The following is a 14,171-nucleotide window of genomic DNA, read 5'->3' as shown; positions in this document are numbered from 1 at the left end:
CTGATAGGGCCCTGCAGGGACAGCATTATTTATTGGGTCAAGGAGACAGCTTTGCAGAAGTTGTTTATTTTCACCACTCTGTAGATTCTGTCATCACTTACACAGGCAAAAGAAAGGTTTGACCGGATGGTGCTTTAGCAACTGTATTCCCACATCTCACCATGACTAGAAGTATCAAGTTGAGCGCTCTGTTTTGTCATGCTCAGTCAAACACATTAATGACATGCTCAGTCCTGTTACTATCACAGGAACCCCGCAGGGTGTCTGACATCGATACCGCGAGGAAACAGACTCGGTCCACTCACAAGGAGGAGAAAGGGAAAGAAATTAAACACAACTTTCCTGTGGGTGGTGTGTTTGCAGAGGAAAGATATCACTTCATCCCCAAACACTGGCATATGCCCCAGAGGTAAGCTACAGGAGTAAGTAAGTATACCTGTTACACCTCTACACTACCTAATGGTGGACTTCACAAAGCTTCAGTTCGTATTTAACCAGCACTATCGCTTCAGCAGTGACAGTATTAGCTGCAGCTGGAAGTCAGAATGAACCTCCCATAGAAACACACACCACCGCCTAGCAATCCTCAGCCTGACAGGATCCTCAGGGACTCTCAGCAGTCAGCAGACACACAGCTAGCCCCACTAGTCTAGCCTTAACAAGAGCCAACAGGGAAAAGGCTTCTCTAATTGGTAGTTTTAATTGTGGTCATTCTGATCCTGTAACACATAGAACAGATGTTTTCCACTATCCTTTCTCCAACAAAGTCTTCTACGCTATAGATTTTCTCTCATTCATGACAAGCAATACAATATATTTGTTAAAATGTCCTTGTAAACCATGAGGAGAATAAAACCAACTGCAAGTTTCACCAGCACAATACTGAACATCTGCTGCATCTGTTCCAGGAAATGGTGACAGGCATCTTGCTACAGCATGCTATGCTAATTTTTCCAAGATATTCTTATATTAGGTCATTTAAATGTACAGACAGAACCTGTACAACCATTTCTAATCTACTTCAGTATCCTAAATCACTCCCTGCTTCTGTAACTTACGTGCCATTGTGACGATGACACCCTGCCACAAACAAGCACTTGCCCAAACTGAATCATACCGAGGGCCTGAATATGGCATGGCTTGCAATAACACAGCCTTTAACACAGCTGAGGAAAGGAAGGATTTATAAGTTTCACTCTGGACACGGTAAACCCTACCAACTTCAGAAGAGCTGTACAAATGGATGACATTCAGCACAGTGATGAATGTAGCAGGGTATTGCTCTTATTTCATATTAACAGCATAACTTAATTTCATCAATTTAAGCACAAAAATCAGTCTTTGGTTTAAGTATTTCATCACTGGACAAAGAAAGAATTGTGCCTGTGTTCTCCATTTGGACCCTGAAGATTGATATATATTTGCATTTCATTGTGGATTCTGTCTACAAAATTTTTCATTTTTTTATTATGTTCAGAAATCTTGATAGTACAGCAGAAGCCAGAAAGTCTTTCTTGCTGCTCTTTTGAATTCTTTTTAATGCCTACACACACATAATCACATATGAACTTCAAATTAGTGTTATTTAACATTATATTCTGCAGATAAAACCCATTATCCTTCAGCACTTCCTTCCCTCAAAAGTGGCCTGATTGTTTTCTGTGTTGCTGCATTGATTTTATTGGTTTTCTCCTTCGCTTATTCGTATTTTGGAAGATCTGCGGGATGTTAGCATTATGAGAAATGCATACCTCTCAACCTCTCTTCTTTTTTTTTTCGACTTTTCAGTATGACTACTCTTCAAATCATTACTCTTTCTTATGGCTCAAAACACCAGCAAAAAGAGAAGAGCGGGACAACCATAATTATTTTCTCTGTGCATGCATGGAGGCCATGATTGTCACGTCCCTTACAAGCAGTGAGATTAGGAAAGCTTGGTATTAAGTTCAGCAGTAGTAGAGATGGATCATGTAAGGCAGTATTCTCTCACCACATTTTAGCAAGCTTAACCATAAGGTCACCTGAACCCGAAATCAGTGGGAGAACAAGGACTCTTCAAGCACTTTTATCCATCAGGCCCAGAGTGCATAACACTTTGCACAAGCCAATGGGCTTTGTCCATCTTCCCTTTAATGACTTGTCCCTGATAGAGGAGGAAAGACAAACTTAAACAGCCGCATTGAACTGAAGATCAGATTTTATCCTGCTTCCAACATTTTTGGAAGTATAATCAGAGACTGGCCACCATCAACTCACTGTGAAAAAACAGGACAAGGGGACTTCATGTGCCATCAATTCCAGTTCCCCTGCAGGTAGACATTTAATACAACTTTTTATAATTTGCTCACTGCACACTGATCAAGCCCTATAGCTGTGTAGGTATTTTGCTTCCATACCTGTCAGAAGGTTGTACCAGAAGCTTCTTTGTCTCATCCTTGGTAACCTTCAGTCTCTTGAGCTGGGCAAATATGCCTGAGTATGATTATTCCTGTGACAACATCAGCGTGAATGTCATTTTATTTGTATGATCCCTAACCTGTAGAACCTCGAGTGGAACTGAAAGGCAAACATGATAAGATGTGGAAAGAAAACAAACTCCTGGAGTGGGGTATGAGCTTTGGGAGAAGGGAACACCAAGATCACACATCGAGAAGTGCAAGCATGCCTGTAGAGTCATGTTTCTCCCACTTCCTTGAAATTATTTTTATGAATTATCTTTTCAAAGTGTGGTTTCTGTTGTAGTAAAGCCAGAAAAATAGTAAGATGTGTTCAAGACAAAATATATTATGACAGATGCATTGCTAATCCCTTCTTTTACAGAGGCCTGTATTCTTTTAAAATGTTCCTCAGCATTTTCTTTTGGCTCTACACTTTACATCCTGTCTGGAAAGTTACATCCCAATATGTTCTGTATCATTTTTAAAAGCAAAAAAACGGTACTGCCCATTCTGGCACAGGTACTGCACCATCCTGAAAGTACATCTGCCACAGATCACCTGCAGAGATAGGATGTGATGCAGATGTTCCTCTGTCAACGCCTGAACTACCTGTTTGTCCAGAGGATGGCATCCACAGAGCTCTGAGTGCAAAAGACTGATGGTGCCCGCACTTTCGATGGGGCATACCTTCAGCTTCTCACACCTTCACTTTCAAGGATCCTGGTTACAAGTTAACTGTCAGACCTGAACTGTCTCAAATAGATCTACCTGGCAAAGCCCTGTTCAGCCAGACGCTGTGCTGCAAAACCTTACCTACAGCTTGTCACAGTTTACTTACCGTCCTCGAAATTTTTGCTCACTGCTGAATTACCCTCGAGGTATGCTTAAGTGTGACATATGCAGCTACTCTGCAATATGAACCACATGTAACTCGGCACTGAGCAAAATGGTCTTTCATGAGGCCAACAAACTGGTATTAAAAGGCACGTTGTAAGCCTCAGTTCTGTTTAACCACGTTCTTCATGCAGCCAGCACCTGCATGACATGGGGCTCGGCTCATTCATGAATTGATGCCTATATGGCAGCCATTCAAGGCTTTAGACCTAAAACTGTATGTTAGTTTGCGTTTAGCTCATGTACTAGGGTAGAAGATAAAAGCTTGGGTCAGTATAGATGGATGGATATAAGCACGTATGACGAAATGCCCACAGAACCCACACTGCCGCAGATAAGAGATAAAAGATGGGAGAAATCTTGCTGCAGTCCCCTCCTGCAATCACGCACGGGACTACACACGCACACACGCTCTTTTCGCATTTTCCTTTATTCTTTTTCTCTGGAGAAGCACAGCACCGACCCCGTCCCGGCCGGCACCCCTCCGCTGATGCCGGCGCAGCCGCCGTGAGGCGAGGCCGGGGGCCAGGCTCCTCCTCGCCACCGCCCCTCGGCGGGGACGTGCACTGGCTCGGCGGGCCATGGAGGCCGGGCGGCGGTGGCTGCGGGCGGGCGGCAGGACGCGGGCCGGGGGCAGCGCCCCGCTGGTGGCCGTGCTGGCGGTGCTGCTGCTGGTGGTGCACGGCGCGGCCGCGGAGGCGGAGGATCCGCGGCCGCCTCGGCAGCGCGGGGACGAGCAGTGCCACTACTACGCCGGAGGACAGGTCTACCCCGGGGAGGCGGCGCGCGTGCCCGTTACCGACCACTCGCTGCACCTCAGCCAGGCCAAGAGTAGGTGCGGGGCCGGCGGGAGGAGGAGAAGGAGGAGGAGGAGGAGGAGAAGAAGGAGAAGGGGGGTGCACGGAGCCGTTAGCGGCCGTGGGGGGCGGCGGGGCCGCCACGTCAGGCCGAGCGCCCGGGGCGGGGCGCCCTGTGCCCGGGGTCCCGCCGTGAGCGTTTGTGTCCCGCCCCGCCGTTCTGTCGTGGCAAACGGACGGCTGATCTAACGTTTAACAGATATTTTCCGAGGCCTGCCTTTCCAGAAGTATAAATGGATTAAGAGAAACGTGTCATTAAACGATACACAGGCATATTTTGCGCGCTCGCTGCGATTAAAAGTACTGAAAAGTCACCTCACGCACATTTTACCTCAGGGAAACGGTCGTGCCGTGTCATGGGTCTCCTGCACCGCCTCGCACATTGCAGCACCGTGAGGGCAAACACGCAGAGGGCAGACGGATTATACATCCCTACAACAGCAAAAGAGCTTTTAATTAGACAGCAGTACTGCTCGCACTCATCACTGGGTTTGGTTCATCACTTTTGTGCCTGCATGAGTTAATTGCACTGTGGCAGATGCAGGTGCAAACAGCTTTATTGGAGTTGCAGTGTAATAATGTTCAGGGGCACCTCTGCCCTTGGAAACTCCAGTTTTGTGGAGCAGAGAGTGGAAAGACGGTGGTTTTTTTTAAACTACTGGACATCTTTCGAGTAGTTTTAAGTCCTTTCCCTGCACCAAGCCGGGACATAACTTCCATTTTGAATGTTTGTTAACAGATGCAATGAGAAAAAGCAGTCAAGATACACGTAACCAATATTGTTTGTTTTTTCCTCCCTTTGTAATGCAAATTATTACAGTATCTCAGACAAGTATTTTTAAAGAAAAAAAGTCTTTAATTTAAAAAAAATCTCCAAATACAGCACATTTAATTTCTCTGCTGCCTTCCTCCTTATCTGAAGGTTAGCTGACCTTCAGTCATATCCTACAACATGATATGATTGGGGTGGCTGTTTTTTTTTAAAGAACAACATATTTGAAACACTTCTGAAAAGCTCTAAATAACTCAGACATCAGTACCAGCATTCACTTGAAAAACAGTCCCTTACCTACAAAGACTCAACAAAAAGGCATTGGAGAGAAGTCCTGAGCTTGGTATATGATCAGAAAGAATTCTACAGAAGAGCCAAGAGGAAGAGCATTTCTTAAAAAAAAAAAATCAAAGTAAACTGAAATTATCAGTCATGGCTACTGATTTTCTGTACTTGCATTACTGTATCCCTTGTGGGTTATACAAAGTGAAACCAACAGAGACCGTTACCACTTACAGGCATGGCTGTGTCTGATGTTTTGGGGTATTTTTTTTGCGATCTTTGTTGTATATACCCTCTAACTATATTTTGCAGCTGTGGGTTGCCTGAGAAAAGACAACTAACAATGTAGTCATCATCTAGATAATAATTAAGATTCCATATATTTTTCTCAACAGCAAAGTAGCTTCCTGGAGCTGCATGTCAATGTCCTTGACATCACAAGTATACTCAGATCAGTTGGGTTGGACCTTGTATCTCCAGCATACCCTACATTTGTCTCAGAATTCACATTGAAAATAGTACCTATCAGAATAATTTCTAATATTTTAAAATTCAAGGTTAATCCCTTTCAATAGGAATAGTAAATACCTTTCATCGGTTTTAATTTGATTTCTTTTAATACAGCCATCTTCAAGACACAATTTGCTTAGGAGTTGCAATTTAACATATACTGCATTTTTAGGCATTTGCTTCTAAACATGTTGTAGCATGTATTTTCATGTAGACTTGAACTGCAAGTAGATTTTCGTGGCTGAAGAGTAACAATATGAATTTGAACCATCTTATGCTTCTGGTTCACAGCAGTTATTCAGACCAAAATAGTGTAGTTTCCTGAAATCTAAACAAGTTTCTCCTTCAGTCTGACAGATGTTCTGTCATGAGCTGCTAGTGAACATGTGGTTTGTTAAATATGCAGAGATAATGTTTGTGTGGCCTTGATTATGTGATTGTGTGAGTGATTCAAAAGGCTCATATACAGCACAAGTAAGTCAAATTAATTACTTTCCATGCATACTTAAATGTACAGGTCTTCATCATTCTGTAACCTCTGCCAGCTTTGAACTTTCTAAAGTAGTAAGTTTGTTTCTGTAATTGTGTGTGGTAGGTTGTTTTTCAAGCAAAGGAAAAGAACAGTTGTCCTTGTGCATGAGCTGGCTAATAAGCAGCTTTGTTTGAACATGTGCTTTGTACTCTGACTGTAATTTGAATGTTCTTCCTATTCCAGTCTCCAAGCCAGCACCATACTGGGAAGGAACAGCAGTCATTAATGGAGAGTTTAAAGAGCTGAAATTAACCGATTATGAAGGAAAATATCTTGTGTTCTTCTTCTATCCTCTTGACTTGTAAGTATGACCTTAGTAGACAAATCGAGTGCACCTACACTAGACCACTAATTCATTCATTTTTCTCTTTTTTTGGGGGGTCTTTTCTGTTTGGAAAGGGTTTGGGGAAGAAAAACGGAGTGATAGAAGAGAAAATGCATTATTTGCTTTTGTATTTTCATCTTGCATCGTTAAAATTGCAACACAATATTTGTCATACTGGTGTGTCCGCTGTTTTGTGTCTCCACGTAAAAATAAACTTCGGTCTGTAGTACCCAGTAGGCAACCTCTACGTTTCATATTATGCTGTAAGTTGCTGCTGCTAACAAAGGAGAGCATCCCATCTATATTTTCCAGACTATATGTAGGATGTTAGGAGATGGCGTTTTCCCTTTAAGTTCATCCCATAACATCCTAAGAACATTTAACATTACTCTCCTTTATTTGCAGTGCAGTAAGTCCACTGGCTGAGTGAAAACATTTCTACGAAACAATCCTGTTCTTTGCCACAAAAATGAGGAAAAAAGGAAGCAGTATAGTGACAAAGATGCATAACTAGCTTACTTTTATATAGAGGAATAACTTGCCTCTTGGCCCTTAGCTTCAAAGCCCTAGAAATTGTGATTTTTTACCACTTTATTTCTTCTGTAGTGGAAAAATTTCAAGTCAAAATAGTCAATATCTGCAGATGTACACCGTAACAAGTTACCAATATATTCCTCTGAAAAACTTGGCATGTTGTGCTTAAATTCAGTCCCTTAATATTCATAAAGTCTAAATGAAAGTAACTGTAAGAACACTTATTATCCAGACTGCAAACTGACTGACCGTAGGTTTCTAATATTCAGTAATACACTGTATCAAAGCTAGAATCAGACTGGAAAACTTGTCAGGCAACATTTTGGTAAATAATTGAAGAAGCAGTAAAAAAAATAAGTAAAAGCTGAAATATTTCTGATAAGTACACCGCTCTTTTTTTTTTTACTTAAAAAATTTAACTGCTTTGAAAAAGCAACTTATTAGTTAAACTGAGAACTTACTGGATGTTCATGAAATTTTGACTATATTTTCTTTTAAATTATCTAGTACGTTTGTATGTCCTACTGAGATAATCGCCTTCAGTGACAGAATTGAAGAATTCAGAGCAATAAATACCGAAGTAGTAGCATGTTCTGTGGACTCAAAGTTCACTCACTTAGCATGGTATGTATCTTACGCTTGTCTTTTACTAGAAATTATTCATGGGTCCATCTGAGCTGAGGAACTGTGTCCCCAGATTTATAGCGTGTATAAATATAATGTGTAAAAGCATGATGCTATTGATACAAATGTTAAAAATATTTTTCATTGGTAAAAAATGTTAACTCTAGTGTGTGAAAAGTACCTCTATCTTTGAAGCTTGTTTAATATGCATTGCTTGAAATATGTCATGTTCCAGTCCAAAATACGTCAAATACAAAAAAAAGAGATAAGGACGCCAGTCTCTGTAAAAGTGAGTTGCACTCTCCCAGTTCGTTAGTATGTTGGACTACACTGGTATAAAGCAAATACGACTGTGAAGAAAGAGGTCTTTATTAGTAGATATGGCCAAATACTGCAAAAGATCTACTGAACCATAGATAGCATTCATCTTCCTTCTGTGCAGAGCAAAAAAGAGAACTGTTACTTGCACAAAATCCTTCTGTCCGTACTGTTCTGGTTTTTGACTTAAGTTGGTGAAGAGAACATAAATCTTTATGAAGAATACATGTGTATCTCGTTTCTTTCAAAGGATTAATACTCCGCGAAAACAAGGAGGACTTGGACCTATGAAGATTCCCCTTCTTTCCGATTTGACGCACCAAATTTCAAAGGATTATGGTGTATATCTGGAAGATCAAGGGCATACCCTTAGGTATTTCACTTGGTTACAGTTCGTGTTGTCTTGGAGTAGTACTTACTATTTCATATCTAAAGATGCATTTGGAATTTCTCTTTTATGCCCTCCATTGAGCGATATATATTAATACCAAAGTGGTTTTTGTGTGTGTGTGCAATAGCACATCCCATGATCTTACACTGTGAGTACTTCAAGCTCCCGTTTATGGTATATTAGCAAGCCTGCCGCTCACTTGCAGCATATACATACAAAAGAGCTTACCTTCTCGTTTACACAGTTTAAATGTTACAATAACACATCATGCCGGTTATCTATATCCTTGTACAAAGAAAGTAATTTGTGTTAAGGAACTTTCATATGAAGTCTTCCTTTAATTCTTGAAAAATATGAGGACTCAGCAGCCTGATTGGGGTCATAGTAACCCCCCACAGATGCAGGCATATTTCTTTGTTGACGAGCTATGCAGCACCAGAATGTGGTACTGTTGCAAAGCAAGAGCAGTTTTGACTTGCGAATTCATGCCCAGGGACAAAATAAGTACTCAAGAACACACCAAAAAAAATAGCCATAATGAGTCAGAACAGGGGGCATATTTGATAACCCAATGTAACAACAGGCATCAGCAGATGCAAGGGCAAGGCAAGCACTCAGCGAGAATTCCCCAGAATTGCTGTTACTCAGGGACCTCCCAGGTCAAGACTGGAGTCAAGACTGCTGGTAACTAACAGCTTTAAAAGTTGTATATTTCGTAAACTTGATCAATTCCTTTTGGGAACCGCCTAATGCCATAGCATCTGCAACATCCCCTGGTAGGGCGTACCAAAGTTTAGTTTTGCATTCTGCATGAAAGTATCTTTTTGTTCATTTCTAATTTGCCCTCGGCTCGTCTGATAGCCTGGGTAGAGAACAGTGGGTCAGTAGTATTCTAAGGAGGTGGGGGTATTGTATAGGACTTGCAGGGATCAAATTCCTCCCATCCAGCAGACATAAAAGTGTGTTTGAACACAACAATGTAATTAGTTCTGTTTCCTACAAAATATATATATTTTTTTTTTCCACAGAGGCCTTTTCATAATTGACGATAAGAGAATTCTTCGACAGATCACCATGAACGACCTTCCCGTTGGGAGATCAGTGGATGAAACTCTCCGTTTGGTACAAGCATTCCAGTACACAGACAAACATGGAGAAGGTGCTCTTTTAAATTCTTTCAAGTTGAAGATAGTCTTACTTACCCTGAAAGTTGTCTTTGTAGCTTTTGGAAGAAGGTTACTCAGTAGCATTAGAGACTAGCCTTACCAACGGAATGAAGTGGTTTGGCTGTCCCGCGACAAGATTCTGTGGTCCTTGTTCCCCCATAGGCTGTTTCTAGTGTACTAATTTTCATTTTGCTTCACATCTATGTGAACTCAGCATAGAGCGTTCCCCAGCCTGAACAGAGGCATTGCGTGCTACATGTCAAAAGCAGAAAGCTCTAAAAACACCATGCCCTGAAGAACCAGGCCAAATATTTCGGTATGTTCTGACATCCTGAAAGAATTGAGATGCAGGCAGTCCTTGTCCTTTATCATTTGTTGATGATCTGTGACAAATAACAGTGCGCTTCACGTCAAGAAACACGGTGTTACTGTGTTAGGCTGCCATTCCTGTGTTCTTTACGAGCACTATGTGATCACTTTCCCCAGACAAAGAAGCTTTCACTGACTTGTCATTACTCTGTCTCAAGTATGGCTGGCTATATTCCCCCACTACAGTTCAGGCATAGGATAAACTTCTCACACTTTTTTTTAAATAATACGTTTAAACAAATACATCAATTAGAACGTTTGTTCAATTGTTAATACACATATTCAGCAGCTTAGCCTCCATTTCAACTCAGTTTCACTTGGTATTTAGAAGTACCTTTAGCTGAAGGTACAAATCAGTATTATGCTTTGCTGTATGGAATTCTAAAAGCTAAATGCTGATACTTAGGATTTGTGTACTTGAGTAAGGAAATTGAGTCTCTTATTTAGATAGAAAGCTGTCTTAGAGAATCTTGATCTGTGCAGTGTGTTTCCAGGATATCACTTTTTCCACCTGTACATGAAAACTTTGTAGCTTCCTCATGAATGCTGAGAGCCTCCCTAGAGGTTTTACTGGATTCTTTGCACAGAACAGGAGAAAAAGTTCTTCACAGTTCCTGAACTGTATTTGTTGTATGTAATTTATCTGATAGCACACCTTAAACCGTTGTAACACAACATATCTCATTGGGCTAAAGCCTCACAAGGAGAGTTCTGAATAGATGCGCAACTGTACCGACAGTCACAGCATTTAGTTGCACTGCATGTGAACTGCATGCTGTAGTCCCTTTTCTCCTTAACAGGGCTTCAAATAAAATCACTCAGTCTCTTCTGGGAACTCTGAACTGAGAGAGGTAGATAGGTCTCTGTGTAGCCACCTGAACTTTATCATGAAACTTTCATGTCCAGACAGAATGGGTGTTCGTTTTTAGGTGCTATTTTGCCAGTACTTTGTCTAAAACAGCATGAGAATTAAACCAAGGTATAGACATCCACCCAGAAATGGGCAGCTTTCAGTTAACAGAAGTGCTAGGTGGTATCAGTCATGAACTGGTACTGACACCATCCCTTGTGTAACAAAAACTGTGTATCTATTAGTGGCAGATACTTAAATCTGACACTTAGTGCTGTTTTACTTCAAGTTCAGAAGAGAATTCAGAAAGGGAAGTGTGTATAACTTTACTGAGTACAAAATTTAAGTGTGTTATTTTTACAAACTTATCTTTTTTTTTTCCTCCAGTTTGCCCTGCTGGTTGGAAACCTGGCAGTGAAACAGTAAGTCACTTTTGATATTTAAATGCATGTATTCTTGGAAAACACACAATTATCATTTCCACTAAAATCAAATCCAAACACTTTGCAACTTCCAATAAGGTGATGTAAGTCAACTCACAACATTATAGCTAAAGCTTGAGTGGAAGTTGGAAGCTCCTGCTTCCAGTTACTTGACCATACAAATTCTTGGTTCTGTGGAGTCTGCGTATGGATCCTAGGCACTCCCCAGGAAAAATGATGCAAGCTCACAGGCTGCTTTCAGCTCTGACAGAGACAGTGTGCTACTGTCGCAGCTCCAGCAGAGAGCACTGCTTTGCTGTGCAGGAGCTCTTCTGCCTTTCTCAGTACTCGCCTATGAGTGAACGCAAGCAGAAGAGCTGGGGTTCAGATAAACACCCATTGAACTTGTTTGTCTTCTCTGCGCTTGGGTCAAGCCTCAGCAGAATAACGAAGCTTTTACTAGAGGTCTGAGCTGCCTAGTTCAGATGAGATCATGGTCGTTAATTTGAGAATGCGGCTTTCTTCTGAATCGTCTGGTGATGACTGAGCATTGTTGTTTCAGAGCTGTCTCAACAAAAAGCAGGTCCCAGCAGCCTCTAACTAAGGAGAGCAGTGAGCATCTTAATTGATAATAAAAACAAGAATATTTCTTTACTGGATGTGAAAATTTTCCAGGACGATTGGAGTCACCTCTTTAAAGCCAGCGGAAGATTGTCTTAGTGGACAAAGCTGTATAATAAGAGCATAAGGTGAAAGAGGGCTTGCCGACCTCATAGAAAGACGCTTTCTGGCACTGAAAAGTTCTGCCCTGCATAACCACAGGTTACCTAATAATACATAGGCAGTTCTCTTTCTCCTCTTTGCAAAAGGTGCAGATAACTTAAATAGCAGGGTAGTTCAGAAACACTTTCTCAAAGATGTAGCCATGCCTTGTAAATGTGTTTGATTTAATTAGATCAAACCAGAGGAAGCCATGAGAGTGTGGTGGCCAAGGGAAGAACTGTAAGTAAATTCTAAGGCACTTGATTACAGATGCTAGTTCATTACAATAGCTTGTTCTGGGGGCAAGTGACATAGAGGTATTTGCTCTCATCTGCCAAAACTCTTCCTTTGGTAGGCTGCACTCTCTCTTCCCCCAGTTAATTAAATATTGCTGCTACTGCTGTTAGATGTCTTTAAAGATGAACAGTAATCTAATATCAGGTCAGATGATAAATTACTCTTCCATGTGTTGCTTGTGGGTTGGCCTTGGCATCATCTTTTGAAATACTGTGCTGTTCTGGTTTCACAGTTTGTTGCGTTTGCATGGGTTTGTTTTCAGACTAACATTTCCCTTTTTGTTTCTTGCACAGATAATTCCAGATCCAGCTGGAAAACTGAAGTATTTTGATAAACAAAACTGAAGCTCACTTCTCTTGAATTACATAGGTCACGTTCAACTTGATTTTTGCCAATAAAATTTCCTTAATTTTGTTAACTTTCATGAGTTTGATTAATATATAACTCTAGTTGCTTAAGTGCAAGTCTAACCTGTTTGAAGCACCGATACTTCATTAGTTATTCCTGTGAAATACATGTTTTCCCTGAAAGTTTCGGTTAGGTACTTGGTTTTCCCAAAAGATATTTTTCTTAGCAAAACTTATGAATCTAAGCCCAGACTGCTCTGGATAGACTGCTTAATTTCGGTAAAAATCTTGTCAGCTTGGTCACACCCTAGAAGCTAAAGCTAGAAAAGAGTCACGTGGTTATGGTACGTGAGATCATAGTCCAGTGGAAGTAGCAGCTGACCCTAAAGCCAGAAATACAGTTGCTGGATTAAATTTCCAGTTTGTCCAAAGCTGGAAAATATTTTTCATTAAGCTCCTAAGCATATAGCCAAGGCCACATAACTCGGTACAACTGCACGTAATACAGTACTGCTCTTCTAGATCACCTTATTCAAGAGCTGAATCCTTTTTCTACGCTTGTATTTGTAGCAGGTATGCTGATAAGGACAATTCCACTTCACATGGTCTGAACTTTCCCAGGTCGTGTCCTGGTACAAGTGTACGCACTGGTTAGTGTCCTGCACTGTCCCCCTCATTAGCTATGGCTCCTAGTGTTAAGGGAGTAATTGTCGTCTTCCTCGAGGTAAGTGTTGACGTGCCCCATGGCCATCAGAAGCTCTTGTGGCTAACGTACACAGATTTATTCTTTCAAGGGGCAAACAATACAATCACCTTGTAAGACACGCATAATTCTTGCGTGCACTGGAGATCCCTTTCATAAGAATGTCTTTTCGTGCTCCTTCCCACCTCTCCTTTTAAAATAGAATTCTAGGGTTTGTGCAACTGGAAAAACAGCGCCTGATACCAGAAGTAAAGTTACCTGGCTTTGTAAAGGTCGGTGAGCATTGACCAGCTGCCCGGATTAGTCACTGCACAGAGAGCGGCAGAGGCGGCTGCTTCAGCTCCGACAGGAGTACTTGCCTAAGCACACACCTTGGGCAGAGGGACCTTACAGCCTTTAGCAACCCTGAAACACCAAAGACGTCAACGTGCTCGAATAACTCCAAGCAACAGCAGCACGACTAATGCAGGCCCGGCCTCATGACTATTCGTAAGCAGCCCAAGGCACAGAACAAGCCCGACATACGTGCCTGCAGTGTAGCAGTTGTGCCCTCCTCTCCAGCAACACCAGTAAAACTTTCCCTGCCTCTCCGGCCAGGCCACTCGTTCACACCAAGTACTAGCAGAAGGAACCTTTGTTACACCAAGCCAGCAAATGAGACACAAAAACGGAGATAAGTTATCACCTGTGTTTTAAACATTTTCCAGCCTGCAGCCCCTTGCTGAGCCAGGTGAGTAGCAGCTTAGAAGAACAAAACCACGGGTTGTGTCACGACAGC

The 14,171-nt window shown here is 41.7% G+C and overlaps 1 protein-coding gene across 2 annotated transcripts; it reads left to right on the top strand.

The window, feature by feature from the left end:
* The first annotated feature begins 3,869 nt into the window (after positions 1-3,869).
* PRDX4 (peroxiredoxin 4) lies at positions 3,870-12,761 on the top strand. Of its 2 annotated transcripts, XM_048046008.2 has the most exons (8): positions 3,870-4,163; positions 6,469-6,586; positions 7,652-7,768; positions 8,337-8,459; positions 9,506-9,636; positions 11,250-11,284; positions 12,240-12,286; positions 12,637-12,761. In XM_048046008.2, exons 1-8 carry the CDS (start codon positions 3,914-3,916, stop codon positions 12,638-12,640), a joined length of 825 nt encoding a protein of 274 aa, XP_047901965.1. In that variant the 5' UTR covers positions 3,870-3,913; the 3' UTR covers positions 12,641-12,761. The 2 variants fall into 2 exon arrangements, with proteins under 2 accessions (XP_047901965.1, XP_047901964.1); XM_048046007.2 differs by lacking the exon at positions 12,240-12,286 and having other exon boundaries at positions 3,872-4,163.
* Positions 12,762-14,171: the final 1,410 nt, after the last annotated feature.

Source organism: Anser cygnoides, chromosome 1 (genome assembly GCF_040182565.1).
Source record: "Anser cygnoides isolate HZ-2024a breed goose chromosome 1, Taihu_goose_T2T_genome, whole genome shotgun sequence".
NCBI lineage: Eukaryota > Metazoa > Chordata > Aves > Anseriformes > Anatidae > Anser > Anser cygnoides.
The sequence above is the reverse complement of the archived record's forward strand: the minus strand, read 5'-3'. Positions and strand labels throughout refer to the sequence as shown.

What these genes read in the sequence shown, in the direction of transcription:
- PRDX4 (XM_048046008.2), top strand. Translation starts at nt 3,914, where the DNA reads ATGGAGGCCGGGCGGCGGTGGCTGCGGGCGGGCGGCAGGACGCGGGCC. An exon ending in AAGTTCACTCACTTAGCATG is followed by an intron (nt 7,769 to 8,336) that starts GTATGTATCTTA and finishes TTTCTTTCAAAG; the next exon opens with GATTAATACTCCGCGAAAAC. An exon ending in CACAGACAAACATGGAGAAG is followed by an intron (nt 9,637 to 11,249) that starts GTGCTCTTTTAA and finishes TTTTTCCTCCAG; the next exon opens with TTTGCCCTGCTGGTTGGAAA.